Source organism: Bos indicus, chromosome 1 (assembly GCF_029378745.1).
Source record: "Bos indicus isolate NIAB-ARS_2022 breed Sahiwal x Tharparkar chromosome 1, NIAB-ARS_B.indTharparkar_mat_pri_1.0, whole genome shotgun sequence".
Taxonomy (NCBI): Eukaryota; Metazoa; Chordata; class Mammalia; order Artiodactyla; family Bovidae; genus Bos; species Bos indicus.
In genome coordinates, this window is record NC_091760.1 from 66,231,240 (window position 1) to 66,249,472 (window position 18,233).

At 36.3% G+C, this 18,233-nt stretch overlaps 1 protein-coding gene across 4 annotated transcripts in view; it reads left to right on the forward strand.

Moving 5' to 3' along the window:
- The first annotated feature begins 2,235 nt into the window (after positions 1 to 2,235).
- STXBP5L (syntaxin binding protein 5L) overlaps positions 2,236 to 18,233 on the forward strand; it is a 321,677-nt gene continuing 305,679 nt past the window's right edge. For all 4 annotated transcript variants that reach the window (XM_070788639.1, XM_070788654.1, XM_070788646.1 and 1 more), the window contains exons 1-2: positions 2,236 to 2,395; positions 3,429 to 3,625. In XM_070788639.1, coding sequence (XP_070644740.1) covers positions 3,437 to 3,625 — 189 coding nt within the window. In that variant the 5' untranslated portion in view covers positions 2,236 to 2,395; positions 3,429 to 3,436. The remainder of the gene's footprint in view (positions 2,396 to 3,428; positions 3,626 to 18,233) is intronic.

Below are 18,233 nucleotides of genomic sequence, written 5' to 3' on the forward strand. Positions count from 1 at the left end.
AATGCGTGAAAGTGAAAAGTCAAAGTGAAGTCGCTCAGTCATGCCCGACTCTTAGCGACCCCATGGACTGCAGCCTACCAGGCTCCTCCATCCATGGGATTGTCCAGGCAAGAGTACTGGAGTGGGGTGCCATTGCCTTCTGGGGGTGGGGTTTAGGGGGTTGCAAATAATAACTCTCATTTTGCTGATTCAGGATAATATCTTCTTTCTTCATTCTCATCAAAAGACCAAATGATCACTTGCTATAGGTTTGGTTCCTTTATTTAAAAATTAAAGGAGTTACCAATAGACCCTCTGAAGAAGGAAAGGAGGGCATCTAAATCCATTATTTTAGACAACAGTGCCTACTTCTCAAAAAGTTAAAGCAATTCACTTCTCCCCTTTCTAAAAGAAAGCAAGACATAAAAAAGAGGAAAGAAAACTCTTCAGTCTCAATAGGCACCCGTACTTAGAAGTGAAGTGGGCCAAGAAGAAGAGAAGAAAGAGAGTAAGGACTGATATATATTGTTAGGAAGCACTATAGTATTTGGAACCCTACTAAAAACTAGTTTACATCAGACATGGCATTTGTTCTACCCTTGTTTTTACCCCTCCAAATGGTTCTGGATATAGTTGGGTACCATCTCATAGATCTTTTACTAGTAACTATTAATAACCCTATTATTCAAAGTCCTTTAAGCACCTTTTATATGTAAAACATTATGTCAGGTGCTGAATAAGGTAGAAATATACAGTACCATGTTTGACTACAATAGTGTTACTTTCTAGCTGTGGCAATAACAGACTACCAGGCAGTATTGGGGGTTCTTTGGGAGGTCTCCAAAGGAGTAAAATAGTACTGAAGAAAATAAAAAAGAACATGAGCATTGACCTGAGGATTCCAAAAACTGGGCTGTATTCCATCTCTGCCATTTCCTTGCTATGTGACATCAGACAACTCATTTCTCTTTCAGGTCTACCTTTTCATCCCTCACTCCTTCCATCCCCTTCCTCTGAAGGGGAAAAGAAAAGAAAATAATAAAAGGGAAAAGAAAAGAAGAGGTTATCCTAGAAGATCTCTAAAATGTAAGAATATATGAGATGATTACTAAGGAACTCTGTTGCACTGGGCTTCCCTTGTGGCTCAGCTGGTAAAGAATCCCCCTACAATGTGGGAGACCTGGCTTTGATACGTGGGTTGTTTAAGATCCCCTGGAGAAGGGAAAGGCTACCCACTCTAGTATTCTGACCTGGAGAATTCCATGGACTGTAGAGACTTTGACTTTCTGTTGCATTGCCCAGATTATAGACGACAGCTGGCTACGGTCCCCTGCGAGGCCCTTATTTTCAGAGATGAAGAAATCGAGGTCCCAAATTCCCCCAATTCAGTAGCAAGTTAGGGCTCAGAACCACATCTTCCCTTTCTGATGCTGGTTTAAAAAACAAAAACAAAACCAAAACCCTGCACCGAATAGTGCATCTTTCAAAATGATTACTGTGACTCATAGAAAAAGCTTAAAATGTATTCTTGACATGGTTTACTAAGTGAGAAAAATGTTTCAAATTTTTTTTCGTATATATGAAAATGGGGGGAAAAGCAAGTGTATATATTGGAACAACGTGAACGATTCTTTCCTTGGGATCTGGTATGCTATTAATATAAATTCTGTAACTATAGCAATTAAATTCCATTTGGCAGATGTGACCTGTTAAGCAATTATACAAGTTGCATAGCAGTGAGGGGAGACAAGCAGATGCACCCGGAGAGCAGGAAGAGGCTCAGAAGTGATAAACTGCAAAACAGTTGCCCAGTTCGCAGAATTGTCCAGAGTCAGATGTAGGATAAGCTCTCCTCAAGTTCGCACGCTTCCTGGTATTCTATTGATTCATACCTGCGTCCTTCAACAGGTAGCGCCAATTACAGCCCCCAAAGCACGGCCTCCTTGCATACTGGCCAATACCGCTGTCAATCAAATACTTCACCGGCCTCTCTAAAATTTCCCCTCCCCCTTTCATTGGCTCTTCCTTCGACCTATCCACAAATTTCTTCCGCGCCTCTCGACCGCGGAACTTGGACCTTTGGAGCCCAGGATTGGAGCCGAAGCTGCTTCCGCCCGTTGACGTAGCGGAGCTCTCCTCCCTTTTCTCGGGCCCCTTGCGGCCCGGGAAGGAGGAGCCGGGCAAGAGAGAAGGGGGTGGCTCGGGGGCGGGGCTTGCCTCCCACGGCGGGAGGGCGGAGCTTGCAGTGGAGTCTGCCTGCCTGCCTGCCCCGTTAGGACCTCGGAGAGCGCCAGAAGCCGCTACCAGAGGGACTGGAGAAGCGGCCGGAGCCGGGCCGGTCGGACGCCTGAGAGGCATCCTCCCTCCGAATCCTCAGCTTTCCAGGCTGTCAGTCGGCTAGCGGCGGCTGAGGAAGGTGCCTAAGTCGGGAGTCAGATAGTCATCCCCTTGGGACGCCGACGCCGCCGTCCAGCCGCGGCTCCCTCGCACCTGTGTGTGTGTCTGTGCGCGTGAGCGCCCGGGCGCGTAGGTCTGCGTGAGGGTGTTTGTGTGTTCGCGCGCCCGCGGGCTAGAGCCCGGCGCCTAGGCGCTCGGCCTGGGGAGGGACAGCGGGAGCGGCGGCTTTTCTTGCCCCGCCGGCTAAGACAGGACTCGGGCGCAACCGTCGTCGCCTCTGCCTTACGACCCCCAAGAGCCGCTGCCGTGCTGCTGGAGAGCGGACGCGCGGGTTGGCGCGGCTCCGGCTGCAGGCAGAGCGGGGCGAGGAGGGGTGGAGGGGGAAGAGGGGAGGGGGAAGCGGAGACAGAAGCGGAGGTAGTCGGCGCAGCAGCTCTCTCCTCCCGTCGGCTGTTGCTGTGGATCACCTGCAGGTGTTTGGGGGTACGGGCTGTTCTGAGTGGGAAATAGAAAAAGCACCCCCACGCCTCTTTTCCTGTTGAGAAAAAGGGAGCGTTGAAGATGTTGGGGGAGACCCCCGAAGGTGGTTGCAGAATATATACTAGCTCCCTTCCACCACCATTTTTTTGAAAATAAAAATACTCTGAGCTCAACCTTCAGGAGGAAAGCCCGCCTTTAAGAAAGAGAGTCTTGGTTTGTGGGACTCTGGTTTGATTGTATAATAATGATGATATAATGCTAATGACGATGATGACACTGCCTTTTATTTTTACCTCGGTGCTGATAAAGCGTAGCTACAGCTGGGAATAAAGCCCTTGAAAATTTGATGTGCGAGGAGGAAATAACTGGTGTTCTTGCAGTTTGTGTTTTATATTTTTGAAGGATATGCTTTTTATAATTAAAATTTGATAGATTGAATCCCCCCCTCCTTTTTAAAAAAACTCATGTAAAAATGGGGATTGGCTAGTGCCGTGACTGATGAAAAGCTAAACACTTTTCCCCATGTATAATTCCATGTAGTAAGTCCCCCTTTCCTTTGAATTTCTCCACAGTTTTTAAAATGAAGAAGTTTAATTTCCGAAAAGTTTTGGATGGCTTAACGGCCTCATCCCCTGGCAGTGGCAGCAGCAGTGGCAGTAACAGTGGTGGCGGGGCTGGAAGTGGCTCCACACATCCGGCAGGGACTGCAGGGATTCTCAGAGAGGAGATTCAGGAAACCTTGACTTCAGACTATTTCCAGATTTGTAAGGTAAGTTTTGAATTGGCTTAAAGCTTATTCTTTATTTTACTGCTGTGAGGAACGAATTAAAACACACCCTCTAAGGGCTGGAAATTCTTCAGATGCTGGTATCAGAGAGTCTGGTGCAGAGAATTTTGTGGGTAAGTCAGTTTGTATTAAGATATTCCAGGCATCAACTTATAAAGCAGTTATAGTTTAAGGGAAGTATTAATAAGCAAACATTACCAGTAGAATATGCAAGATAATATTAAGATTCAGTTTTGGAATACTTTTAAATTTAATATTTATGTATAAATAGTTAATTCAATGTTGTCACTCAGAAAAACTAATTTTACTGTTCAGTATAAAAGGATTAAAGCTATTAAGATATTGCTAGAATTGAAAAGATAAGAGCTAGATGAATACATCCACTAAAAGATCTGAAGGCAGTGTTTAAAATTCTGAATAAAAACATACCTAGATTCTTAAATTCTTAATAAACAAATACTGTGGGCTTAATACTTATAGGAACTCAAAAATAGACTGTGTTATTGTTTAGTGAGGAAACGTTTTAAGTAATTATACTTTAATATTGAGCTAATAAGCAAAAGAGTTTCTGATGGGGAGAGTGGAGAATTTACAAAACAAGCATGGTGTTCATATATAGAAGTAATTGTTTTATTTTCTGACATAAAGGGATTTATAATTTTTATTGTTTTTTTAGGAGGTAGCTTAGAAATGTGCTTTTGACTTTTTATGTTCAATAAAAAAGTTACCAAGTCAATTGTATGCATGAGAATAAATAGTAAATTTTTGAAATCATAGAAATTAAGTATTACTTTTTTGAGTAATTCAACACAAATTTTTTTGAAATTATTAAAATTGTTTTTGTAGTAAACAAATTATGTGTAGTAAACAAATCATGTGTAATGGGTAAGTTTCAATTTTTGTCTTAGTCTGTGTTGCCAGTAGGGTCATTATAAAAACAAGTCTTTAATTATTAAAATATTATAAACTAGTTTACATAAAAGTGAATTTATTTAGAATTGGGTTAAACAGATTTAGTCCTAACCTGCTCTGTGAAATTTGTATACAGTACAGTTTTGTATACAAAGTTGTGTAGAATTTTATCCTTACTTTGAAATAATAGATATTTTGTCAAATAAGGGAGGAGCTTAATGAGACAAATATGTGAAAGGGCCCTAAAGGCCAGATTTAAACTGCTAGGCAGGGGAATTATGCCCAGATTCTCTAATCTTTGATGTATTACTATTACCATTCCAAGATTCTGAAAACAATTGCCTAAGTGTCTCAGTTCATGAATGTGATAGTAATGCAGGAGAGTTTTAGTAGAGTTAAAATTGATATAGAAAAGATAAACTTCTGAAACAGAATGGCATTGGACTCTTGAGGTTATAAAGCTGGTAGATAAGGTTTTAGGGGAAAGCAAGAGAGGAAAATGGGATAGATAATCACTTACTTATTTATGTAGGCAAGAGATAGTCATTCAAAGTGGCAAAAGTTAAATATGTATTATTTAAAAAAAACATATGGCATGGTAGGAAGAACACCGACCTAGGAATCAGAGAATTTGTATTTTATTTAAAGCTCTGTCACTTGTCAGCCATATAATCTTTGGTAAGACATTTATCTCCTTGTGACTTGAATTTCTCATCTGTAGTATGGTAATAGGGCTTCTGTAAGTATTTCTGTTCTTCTTACCCAAGAGGATTTTTGGGAAGATCAAACAAGATGGTTAGGTGAAGGCAATGTATAAGTTGGAAGAGGCAATGAAACACACATTTATATTATTGTTAAAGTTTTAAAATCACCTTGTTCTTGATAGAATGACTATAACCAGTGGGCTATAAGTAATAATATTCAAAGAAATTATAAGGATAGATAGCTATGTGTGCTGAACACTAATAGTATTGAAATTTCACCAAGTGGGTAAAGTACTGTGACATACTTAGATAGGAATATAGTTAATTTTAAAAAGTGGTTGCATGATTTTAGGTTTTCTGGACTGTAACAAAATATGTAAAGATGGATTAAAGATATCCCAAAATTAAGACTGTTGCTAAAATGGGGAATTAATTTGAACTCACTGATTAAATGTGCAAAAGATATTCATTTCTGAGTACTAAACAGTTGGTACCTTCTAAGTACTTCTGTCTTTTCAGTATGGCTAAAATTAAAGTATGAATCTGCTCTTTTGAAAACCATCTTTTTTTCCATTATTTGATTGGCCTTCACATCATATTCTATTTTCTTAGTATTTCCATTATTCCCTTTTCATCATCTTCAATACTTGTTTATTCTATTATATTTTCTTGCTTGGTCTCTTGAAGTCAGTTCCTAACTGATCTTCTCACCTCATGTTTTACCCTATTCCAATTCATTTTGTTATAATGGTTATTTCTGAATTATAATGTTATTTATGTAATTTTCCTGCTAAAAATTCTATGTTGTTTCCCTGGAGCAGTGGTGGTCTACAAACAGAAGTCGTTTTTTATATTTGGTTTTGTTATATGATATTATGCATAGGCAGGTAGTAGGACATTTGCTAGCCTTATAAAAATACAGGCTTTATAATCAGTGACACATCTCTAAGAAGTTCAGAAACAAATGGCAGAAGAAATTTTGGTTCAAGGTCAGCAAAAAACAGGTTAATGCATTGGTTTACTGCAATCTGTTTTAAGTTCAGTGTGTATACATTTGAATACCCGGTGTTGTTCAGATATTTGTATGGCCTTTTTGAAATATTGAACTGCCTTTTCTGAATTCCATGAAAACAGTTTGAAACTACGTCTCTGTACACTAAACTTCAGACTATTTAACTTGATATAGTTCCTTTTGGAAGGGGCTTGTGTTTACCTTTCCATCCTTGTTTCATTGATGCCCTAGATATACTGCATTCTCAGAAAGCACCATTATTTTCTCATATCTCAATGCCTTTTCTTAGCTTACTGCTTCTGACTAGAATATCTCTTCCAGCTTTAATATAATTGGAGAATTCCAGTTACCTTTCATTACTTCATAGTTCAAACACCAACTGTGACCACTGCCTTCCTCATTTACCTATCCCAGACAGTTAAGGTTTCTCTTCATGTCTTTCTTTTCCTGTAGCATCTGCCATGATGTGAATTTAGCAGCTTATTGTGTTTTAAAAAGACTTTTGACACTATTATACTATGAACTCTTTGGGAAACAATTATAGTTTATTTTCTTCTCATTGTTAGGGTGCTCACTACCTTTTAGGCCAGTGGTTCTTAACTCTGTCTAAAAGAAAGATTTCTAGGTCTACTCTAGTCCTAGAAAATCAGTTTCTAGGGATGGGGCCTTGGCACTTATATCTTTTAAAAAGTACCCACAGGAGATTCTGATGCACAGTCAATATTGAGAATCAGTATAGTAGGCACTTGATGTACTTTATGAATGAAGTAGCATATCCATGGTTCGTTGATTAATTGAAAGGAGACTGAAGCATAAAGTCATTGATAATGATATATATCTTAAACATTTAAACTGAAAACATTTAAATATGCATCAATTTACAAAGCACCTGATAACCAATCAAGATTTTTCTGTTGCATATTGATTCTCTGATTGAAGTTCTGTGTAGACTTCTTATCCATAAACCATCCCAAATTCATTATGTGCAATTTTTAGTTTTTGTTTGTTTAAAATAGAATAAGGATATTTATGCTTTCAGAGGAAATTTAAGTGTCAGATGATATATATACACACACACACAGACATAGACGTATTTCAGTAAGCAGTTTATACTTGTGTGTATAATCTAGATGAACATATACATATGTGTATATATATGGAAGTATATACAAATTATAGATGAACAAACGTATGTATGTGTATGTATTTTTTCTAGATTCATTTTATGTTCATCCCTACAGTTATATGGCCCATACCTAATTAGTCTGGGAGCAGGAGAGTGTGAGTATTCTAGCTACAGAATTTAGTAGTTTTGAACATTTAATGAACCATTAGTATCAACCTGTGTTTTACAAAGAGAATGGAGAGTTTTTGTTAATTTAGCAAGTTGGTTAAATTACAATTAGTAAAGCTTCATCTGTAAGATAACCCATTTGACCTTCATAACAGTCCTATAAAGACATCAAGGGTAGTATTATATTTTTCTTTTACTGAGAAGATATCTGAGACCAGAGAATTTAGCTCTCCAAAGTTGGTAAGAGACATAGCTAAGTTTAATGCTCTGATTTTTCATCCTTAAATCCCGTACTTTTTCTGCTTCATTTTTCTCACTTATTAGAATAGGCAACATAATTAATTCCTCAGGAAACATAGAGACTTTGAGAAGGTAGAGATTATTCTGTTGTCTCTCCCTTAAAAGTACTTCCCAAATCTGACCATGTCTCTTCTCTTGCTTGGACTACTATTATATTACCTTAAAAGAGTTTCTTTTAAGAGTTTCTTAAAAGAGTTTCCCCTGCTTTCACGGGGGCCTCACCACAGTCTCATAATAGGTAGAAGAGTCCTTTAAAAATTTAAATTATATTATGTCATTCCTGCTCAGAATTTTTCAATGGTTTTTCATTTCTCTTAAAAATAAAATCAGAAGTCCTGTTATGTCTTATAAAGCTCTAAATGATCTGACCCCAGATAGACATCATTTTCAGCTGTTTTCTGTTACTTACTCTGCACCAGCTACATTTGCTTTCTTACTACTTCTCAAAAATGTTCCTGTCTCAGGGCTTTTTGCATTTGCTGTTTCCTTTACATGAACACTTCCCCCCACCCCCAAATAATTACATTACTTGTTGTCTTTATATCATTCAGTTCTTGGTTCAGTTGTTAACTTCTCAGAGAGATCTTCATTGACCACTGCTCATCACCTTTGCTCTCTACCCTTATCCCGATTATGTTTTCTTGATAACACTTACAACTAACTGTTATTAAATTATGTTTACTTGCTTGATTTTTGCTTCACCTATTATAATATAACTCCATGAGGACAGGGCTTTATTTTGTTTGCAACTGTCTCACTAATTCATAGAACAGAGCCTGCCACATAGAAGGCAGTCAAATAATTGTTGAAGGAATGAATGAAAGCTAGGAATCTCATAGAATGATGTATTAAGAGAAAACTAGATGTTTTGAACAATTTTTTTTGGAAAATACTTTTATTAAATACATCTTATATTACATAAACACAAGGAAGCCATTGAGCAGAAGAGTGACACCACTTTAGGAACATGGTACATATTTTTTAGAAAGATATGGAAAAGAAGATTGTAGAAAGATTCAGTTACATTTACTTAAGTTTTTATTTTTGTTTCCAAACGATCTTTTTTAGGGGAACAATTTAGAAGTATTAGATTGACAGTGACAAACACATGGGTGTTCTAGACCTAATTAACAAAATAGACAAAAATAAATATATCACTAGAACCAGATGGCATAATCCCTAAAGTTTGAATAAACTCTTACATTAGCCAACTCACTCTTCATCAACATTTATAAGTTGATTTTATAAATGGTCATGGTGTCAGAGCCAACACACAGATAACTAGTGTAACTTCTTACATGGGAATGGATTGTAATCATGATCTTCATACTAGACGTAATACCAGATCTTCCCAGAGAAACAAGTGTAAGGTCAGAAACATAGTCGTGGACTGTGGAGAGTTGGGCTTTCCAGGACCTTGAAAAGCTGAAAGGAGATTAATTGCCTAGATATCTTTTCTCCAGGTTTTTCATTGTCTCCATATTCTTCTAATTTAATATCATTTTACTTGGGAGGGTCTGTAACTGAAGTTGGCACAGCCCGTAATTCCATATTTCTGCAGTTTTCATTCATTCAAGGAACTATACAAGATTGTCTGAGATGTGGACTTGTCTCATTCTACACTTTTAAATGGGTAGAATAAAAGATAGTACAGTTGACACTGCAGGATCACTTATTATGGGTAAAGCATCTGACAAAGACTTCATGGACAGATGGAGCAAACCAGATGAATTAAGCACTCTTGTTGGGATTGAGATGTTAACAAATTTAAGAGCCAAATATAATTAAAATAAATTAATTTTTAAGAAGTGGAAAACCAAAGCCAAGCTATTTCAGTGGTCTAAACTCTACTTTGCCTATCCTGAGAGCATAAGAGTGCAGGGGCAAGCTCAAGTAAGGGATTATAGATTTGTAGGAAATATGATTACAAATTTTTTAGGTTACCATAGAGAACAATTATGTTTTCTCACAAAAGGTCCTTTGGTGCTAGTATATTGTCAGCAAATTGGGCTGTGGGTCTCATTTAGTATGGCAGGTCTCATGTTCTTAAAAACAGTGGTGTGATGCTTTGTGTGTATCTCAATATAGAACTAATTTAAAATCTTATATACTTTCTGACTTAGGATTATCAGTAGTGATTAAACCAAATTCCTATTTCTTGAAGGTTAGTGATTTCTATAGATCCCTTCTGCCTTCACTTGAATATGTGCCTGTGAAAAATCATAGTTTCATAGTTTACTTGTAATGATAGAATGATTATATTGGTTTCCTACAATATAGTTCTATGAACCATATACATAGTAGTTTAATAGCAATAACTTTGACTATATCCATTAGAAGTTTCAAGTAGAAGCCCTGTTTTAAATGCTTTTTAAATTGAGGTTTTTCCTACTTAATTGTCAAAATAAGTATCTTTTATAAAAGATCTTATTTATAGCAAGGGTCCTTTTTTAATTTTAAAAAGGTAACTTTTCTTGATTATTTTTAATATTTAAAGGGCTAATCTTTTAATGTGTGTTAAACATGAATGTTTTTATTTAAAAATATGTATTAAGTGTATTTTTAAATAAGTGATTAAGTTTTAGAAATAAAGAAAATTGTATTTAAAGGATTTATAGAAGGTAGTTGTAAAGAACAGAATATAAAAGCTCTAAAAAGTGCATAATAAGCCTTCCTGTACAGAGGCTTGATTAAATGGAGCATTCATAGTCACTGAAGGCATATAACAAGAAGGTATTTTGACAATTTTAATTATTCCAAAGATATTTATTATACAGAGTTAAAAATGGTTAGGACATAAATCATTCTCAACCAACTGACTATAATGAGTGAAATAATGTGTTTTGGTTGATGTATCAGAGAAATCACTAATGATACTTTCTAGACTTACATAAAATATTAGGAAGAAGAGTATGATTTTAGTTCTATTGAAGGCCTAGATATACCAATTGTTATAAATGGTATAGAGAATGACTTTGAATATATTATGTAATGATGATACATAATCAATATAATGAATTTTAATTAAAATATATAGTTTTTAATGTATTAATTTTAGTAGCTTCTTATAACTGGATTATGTATGTACAGTAAGTATATATCTTGAATTGGAAATAGCATAAAAGCAACAAATAATGGGGTTTTAAATGTAGATTTAAAGAGTAGCCAGAGAAAATTGTTATGTTTTTTCAGTTTTTCTGCTCTGTTAATCACCTGTACATTTCAGTCACATTAGAAATCTAGTACTTTAACTTAAATGAAGACAATAAATTAGACTATCAAGAAAATTGATTGGATGGCTTAATGTTCAGTCTGATTTGTTCATTGTAAATTGACTAAAGACCTGTCTTTAAGTCTTCAAACTAAAAAAGGTTGAAAATAAGTAGTACAGTAAATTGAGAAGTTAGATTGTGTCTGGGGGAAATAGTTACTGTTTGTAAACATTTAAGTAAATGGAAATGTAAAGCTAGCAAAAGAGAGGTGAGAGAACTTAGCACAATGATATGAGGAAAACTCAAAAGTAGAGACAGATAATCTGAAAACTTTCTTTAGAAAGAATATTAAGAAAGAGAACTTCAAGGGTGTCTTAGCATTGCAGAGAGATCAAGGATGGTGGAAACAGAAGAAATGAAAAACAACAAACAAGTCAGAAGTACCAAGAGACAGCTGAATTAGACCAAGAGAAAGTTGATTAGGGCAAAGATATTTATAGTAAGATGATGGATAGAATTAAGATCACACGATAATAGAAAATAGAATTGATAGAATCAGTAATTTTAAGATTAAGTGTGTAAATTGGTTTTAAATAAGAGAAAAGTGTTGGGAAAGTAGTAGAGATGATCGATTCTGGTAGCATTTTGGTATATTGCAGGGGACGGGTAATGCAGTTGACCCACGGAAGAAATTGAGGCTACCAGAAAGGGGAAAGTAGCGTAGGTAATAGTACCTGCCTTAAAGTACCTGGCCTTTAAGATAATAAGGGTATCTTTCTAACAGAGTTTAGAAATTTGCAAGGGCTTCTTTTCCACAGATGTCACCAGCTGATTATAATTTTGTCAACAATGCTGTTGTCTCCTTTTAGCACCAGACTTAGACCTCCATCATTCATGGTAGAGATATTACTCTTGCAAGATAATTCCCATCTCGCTCTTAAAACTAGGTTAGCAAATGATATAAAAGCTTTGTTGTTTTGTTTTTCAAGACAAAGGTAAGCTTCCCTAAGCTCGAATTTATAGTTCCTAAAAAATAAAAACAAAATAAGACATAAGAGAAAGAAATATACTGAGCAATAAAAAATTATTTAAACCAGAAAAAGATAGTAAGGGGTCTGAGTTGGAAATTTTTTCTTTACTTGAGGCAAATACATATTTCATTTGAATTCTCAGTAAACTCTATGCTTTATCTCCATGTAAAAATCTGTGGGTCTGCTAGAAGATTGTGTTAGTTTCTTATTTTGGCTTCAACAAATTACCAGCAACTAATGGCTTAGAACAGCACAAATTTATTATCTTATAATTCAGGAGGTTAGAAGTTAGAAATAGGCGTAACTGGCCTAACATCCAGTCATTGGTAGGACTGCATTTCTTTCTGGAGCGTCTAGGAGAAAGTGTTTTCTTTTCCAGCTTTTATAGGCTATTCACAGTTCCTTGACTGGTGGCCCCCTTCCAACTTCAAAGCCAGCAGAGGCCAGTTGAATCTTTCTCACATTGCATCCTTTGACTCTTAACTTTTCTGCTTTCCTCTTCTGTGTTTTAAGACACTTGTGATTACATTGGTCCCACAGGATAATCCAGGTTAATTTTCCAATCTTGAGGTCCACTGACTAGCAGCCTTCATATCATCTGCAACCCTTTACTCCTCTTTGCCATATAACCTAACATATTCACAGGTTCTTTCCAGAACCATTACTCTGCCTATCACAAAGATGCTCTTTACTTTCACCTATCTTTTGTTTTTGTTGTTTTATGGAAAACGAAATAACAAGAACAGACAGTATTATAATAAACTTTCAGCTTCAACAATTTTTGTAAATCTTCACTTACCATTTCATTATTTTAATGCAAACCCCACGTATTATACCTTTTTATTGAATATCTAAAAAACTTCAGAGATCAGATAAAGACTCCCCCCTTTAAAAAAATATAAACCCCAACCATTGTCGCATCTAAAAACATGAACAAAATTTCTTTTTATAATCTAATATGCAGTTAATGTTTAAATTTCCTAGGGTGTTCCATAGTATCATAGTACCAGTTGTGTCTGACTCGTTGCTACCCCATGGGCTATACAGTCCATGGAATTCTCCAGGCCAGAGTGGGTAGCTGTTCCCTTCTTCCCAACCCAGGGATCGAACCCAGATCTCCTGCACTGCAGGTGGTTTCCTTACCAGCTGAGCCACAAGGGAAGACCAAGAATACTGGAGTGAGTAGCCTATCCCTTCTCTAGAGGATCGTCCCAATCCAAGAATCAAACCAGGGTCTCCTGTATTGCATTCATTAAACAACTGAGCTATCAGGGAAGCCCTAGATTGTCCCATAGTATCATTTTTTAAAAAAATTTTTTACTTTGCTTTGGAGTATAGCTGATTAACAATGTTTGATAGTTTCAGGTGGACAGCACAGTGACTCAGTCATACACATACAGGTATCCATTCTCTCCCAAACTCTCCTCCCATCCAGGCTGCCACATAACATTAAGCAGAGTCCCTTGTGCTAAAGAGTAGGTCCCTGTTGGTTATCCATTTAAAATATAGCAATATGTACATGTCTTGGGATCCAAACAAGATTCATGTTCCATTTTCATCTGACCTGAACTCATCTTTAGTTTAGTTTGTGTCATGTTACAGTTTGTTTTGAGATCTGCAATCCTGTGCTTTCGTGTGTGTTGTTGAATATAGGCTCTTTGATTCATTTCTGAACTGGATGACTATATGTGAGGAAGTGAGTGGGCTGTGCAGTGTACCACAAGATGAAAAGTAGACTTCAAAAGTTATTTTCTAGAGATGGTCACATCTTTTAAGGAGTTGGAAAAATAATATTTTAAATCCGTCATGTCCAACTCTTTGTGACCCCATGGACTATACAGTCCATGGAATTCTTCTCCAGGCCAGAATACTGGAGTTGGTAACCATTCCCTTCTCCAGGAGATCTTCCTAACCCAGGAATCGAGCCCAGGTCTCATGCATTGCAGGCAGATTCATTATCAGCTGAACCACCAGGGAAGCCCAGTATTTTAAATTAGCCTGAACTATTCATACTTTGTGTTGCTCCTGTTGGGTGTATTTCCCTGAGAATATTAGAAAAGAGGAAAGTATAAAAGATATAGGATATATCAAAGTAATAAGAGTGGAGTAGATTCTTTAGGTTGCACTCAATGGTTTTAACTTTTATCTATGAAATTAGTTACTAGACGGATGGGATCCAGTTACACGTATCTGTTTAAGTGAATATTTAAAAGACAGGTGAAAAAAAGAAAGTATTTACAAGGACTCACTTTGTATACTTAGAATATTAGAGCAAGAAGCTGAAAGTAGATTGATCAGGGGTATTAATGTAGATTTTTACTACATTATAGGATATCAGAGGGCAGTAAGAAGAGAATCAGAATACTGATGAGGAACATACTTTGATATTGATAAATCCATTTATAAATAATTTGTACATTGTTACTGGTTACTTATATAATTTGAAAGTCTCTTGGTAGTTTATTATTGGATCTTTTTTTGCTTTTTTTCCAGTTCTGTCTTAACCAAAGTTCCTTTACTACTTGAGGTAATATTCAGTACCCTTTTTTAAATTCTGATTTTATTGAGATATAATGACATGCAGCAGTGTAAAGTTTAAGGTATACAACATAGTGATTTGATATACATTCATCATTAAGTGATTATCACAAGTTTATGTACATCTATCATCTCATATAGGTTTAAAATTAAAGAAAAAAATTTTTCTTGTGATAACTTATAGGATTTACTCTTAATAACTTTCACATGTAATCAGCAGTGTTAATTATATTTATCATGTGTACATTACATACCTGGTACTTGTTTATTTTGTAACTAGGAGTTTGTACCTTTTGATTTTATCCAGTACCTAACCCCCTACCCCCAGCCACGTGTAGTAACCACAAATCTGATCTCTTTTTCTGTGAGTTTTTTGTTCATTTGTTTTTGAAGTATAATTGAACTACAACACTATATTAGTTCCTGTTATGCAACATAGTGATTCAATATGTCTCTACATTTCAAACTGATCAATATTTAGTACTCTTTTGTTTTGACACAGTATTGGGTACTAGACTTGGCATCAGGTGAATTCATTTACTTATTATATACTTACTTATTGAAAGCCTGTATTATGTATAACTGTATTAGGCACTTTTAAACTGGGCCATCATCTTTTTGGAATGAGTTTGCAAGACTACTACACACTACATGAACCATTTATATTTTTTATGTGATTAAGGATTTGCATCATGTGTATTTCATTTTCTGTAACTTTTATGAAACTTCTTCTTTTATTCTTTTTTAATGAAAATTTCCATGTATTTTATCCTGAGAAGAATTGTAGGTTTAAGAAGCTTTGAAAAAGGTAAATATAGAGAGGATAGGGTGCTACAAGCAGAACACTTGATAGTTGAAAGCAACATAGGAAAGAGCAGGGAAAGAATAATTTGACATATAATTTACACATCATAAAATTCACAGATTTTAAGTGCTCACTTCAGTGAGTTTTCGGATATATCTACTTGTGTAACCATCAGTCAAAATATGTATTGGATGTCTTATTAAATATTCTTAAAATTTCTTCTTGCCCCTGTCCAGTCAGTTGCCCACTCCCACTGCTTTCCAAAAGCAACAAATTCTAAACTTTTGTCACCGTAGCTTAGTTTTGCCTGTTTTTGACTTTCATGTAAATAGAATCATACAGCATATATTGTGTGTGTATATTTGTGTGTGTGTGTATCTTCTTTCATGCAGTATAATGTTTTTGTTATATGTCTGTTGAATCTACCAGCAATTTGCCTCTTTTTTATTGCTAACAGTCCATCAGCTTCCCAGGTGGCACTAGTGGTAAAAAAACCCGCCTGCCAATGCAGCAGACATAAGAACTGTGGATTCGATCCCTGGATTGGGAAGATTCCTTGGAGGAGGGCACAGCAACCCACTCCAGTATTTTTGCCTGGAGAATCCCACGGACAGAGGAGCCTGGAGGGCTACAGTCTAAGGGTTGCAAAGAGTCGGACACAACTGAAGTGCCTTAGCATGCACGCATGCAATAATCCATCAGATATTTTTATTGAAAAATTATGTTTCCATTATACATATAAACATGCTCATAAGGGAAGATACAACAAGGTAGACAGAAAGACAATTCTAAATCATTCAGATTTGTACTTTGAATACTCAGATACAGATGAATAGTGATTTTTTTGAGGTTCATTTTATATTAGTTGGGCTTCTTTGGTGGCTCAGAGGTTAAAGCATCTGCCTACAATGCGAGAGACCCGGGTTCAATCCCTGGGTCAGGAAGGTCTCCTGGAGAAGGAAATGGCAACCCACTCCAGTATTCTTGCCTGGAAAATCCCATGGACAGAAGAGCCTGGTAGGCTACAGTCCATGGGGTCGCAAAGAGTCGGACACGACTGAGCAACTTTCTTTTCTTTCTTATATTAGTATTTTTTGCTTAGTCTTTTGTTATGTGGAATTAAATTATCACCCAAACGAGAAGAGCGGCTGCTTTTTCAAAGCTTGTGTCACAAGGGAGTCAGCGACCATTACTTGCTTTTGGAAAGACTCAAAGGCCAGCAAGAAAGTGGGGAAAGCTTTATAGTGAAAAAAGGAGTAGGCTTCAGGTATGCTTTTTAAACAATTGAAGTACAGTTGATTTACCATGTTGTATTAGTTTCAGGTATACAGATCTTTGTTGTTTATTTTATACATAGTCGTATGTATCTGTTAATCCCAAGCTCCTAATTTATCCCTCTTCCACTCTTCCCTTTGGTAAGTATAAATTTGCTATGTCTGTGAGTCTATTTCTGATTTGTAAATATGTTCATTTGTATCATTTTTTTTACATATCACATTTAAGTGATACTATATGATGCTCATCTTTCTCTGTGTAACTTACTTCACTTAATATGGTAATCTATGGGTCCATCCAGGTTGCTGCAGATGGCATTGTTTCAATCTTTCTTTTATGGCTCATTAAGGTAGGCTGTTATTGGAGGCTGTTGACATGGGAAGATGGAGGCAGGCTAGTTGTAAGCAGGGTGTCTTGTGTGATTGGTTTAGAAATCATATTTGACATATTAGTACTGAATTTGAAGTCTTAGGAGGAGAGGTCTGCAAGAATTAGGGAGCCCAGCAGTCATTGACCGGATCCTAATGTTCTGGGCTGATAGTTGCAGAGGTGGTGGTTTGGCTTCCTGGAATGGTGCTGCAGGGATTGTGCTTAGGTTTCCCGAGCTTACTGTGGCAGAGTGTATGGGCCAGAGTTCTGATGTCATACTTGGTCCAGCATCACATATTGTATGTTCAGTCTCTTAGTGGTATTTTGGTTTGTGTTACAGATCTTATGTAGAATTCTACTTACTAGGATTTTTTTTGCTTAGTATTAAGCATAAATATTTTCTTCATGTTGTTATGAATTTTTTCTTAACATAAATTTAGTGGGTTTATAAAACTCCATCTAGTGGATGCACTCTTCCTTTATTACTGGAAATTCTTGTTTCAGTTTTTCCATTCTGTTAATAATGATGTTACAAATGTCTGTGAGCATTAAACTTTCAACATATTTAATTTTATTTCCTTAGACTAGATTCCTAGAGGTAAAATAGTTGGGTTATATAGACTTATATATGAATTAGGTTATATATATATAGGTTATATTTCTTGCTGGATTACTTTCCAAGAGGACTTGGCAATTTAAACCCATTTTAGTAACATATAACTACCATTTAAATAATACAGTCACCAGCTTTAGATATTTAAAAATATTTTTCCAATTCAGTAGTTGAAAAATAGAATTTATAATTATTTTAATTTGTATTTTTTGATTAGTAGTGACCTTGATTATTTTTCCATATATTTATTATCCAGCTGAGTTTCTTCTTTCATGAATTATTTTTTTCTGTCCTTTGAAAGTGAAAGTGTTAGTTGCTTAGTTGTATCTGACTCTTTGCTATCCCATGGACCATAGCCTGCCAGGCTCCTCTGTCCATGAGATTCTCCAGGCAAGAATACTGGAATGGCTTGCCGTTCCCTTCTCCAGAGGATCTTCCTGACTCAGGGATTGAACTCAGGTCTCCCACACTGCAGGCAGATAGTTTACTGTCTGAGCCACTGGGAAGCCCTATCCTTTACCCTCT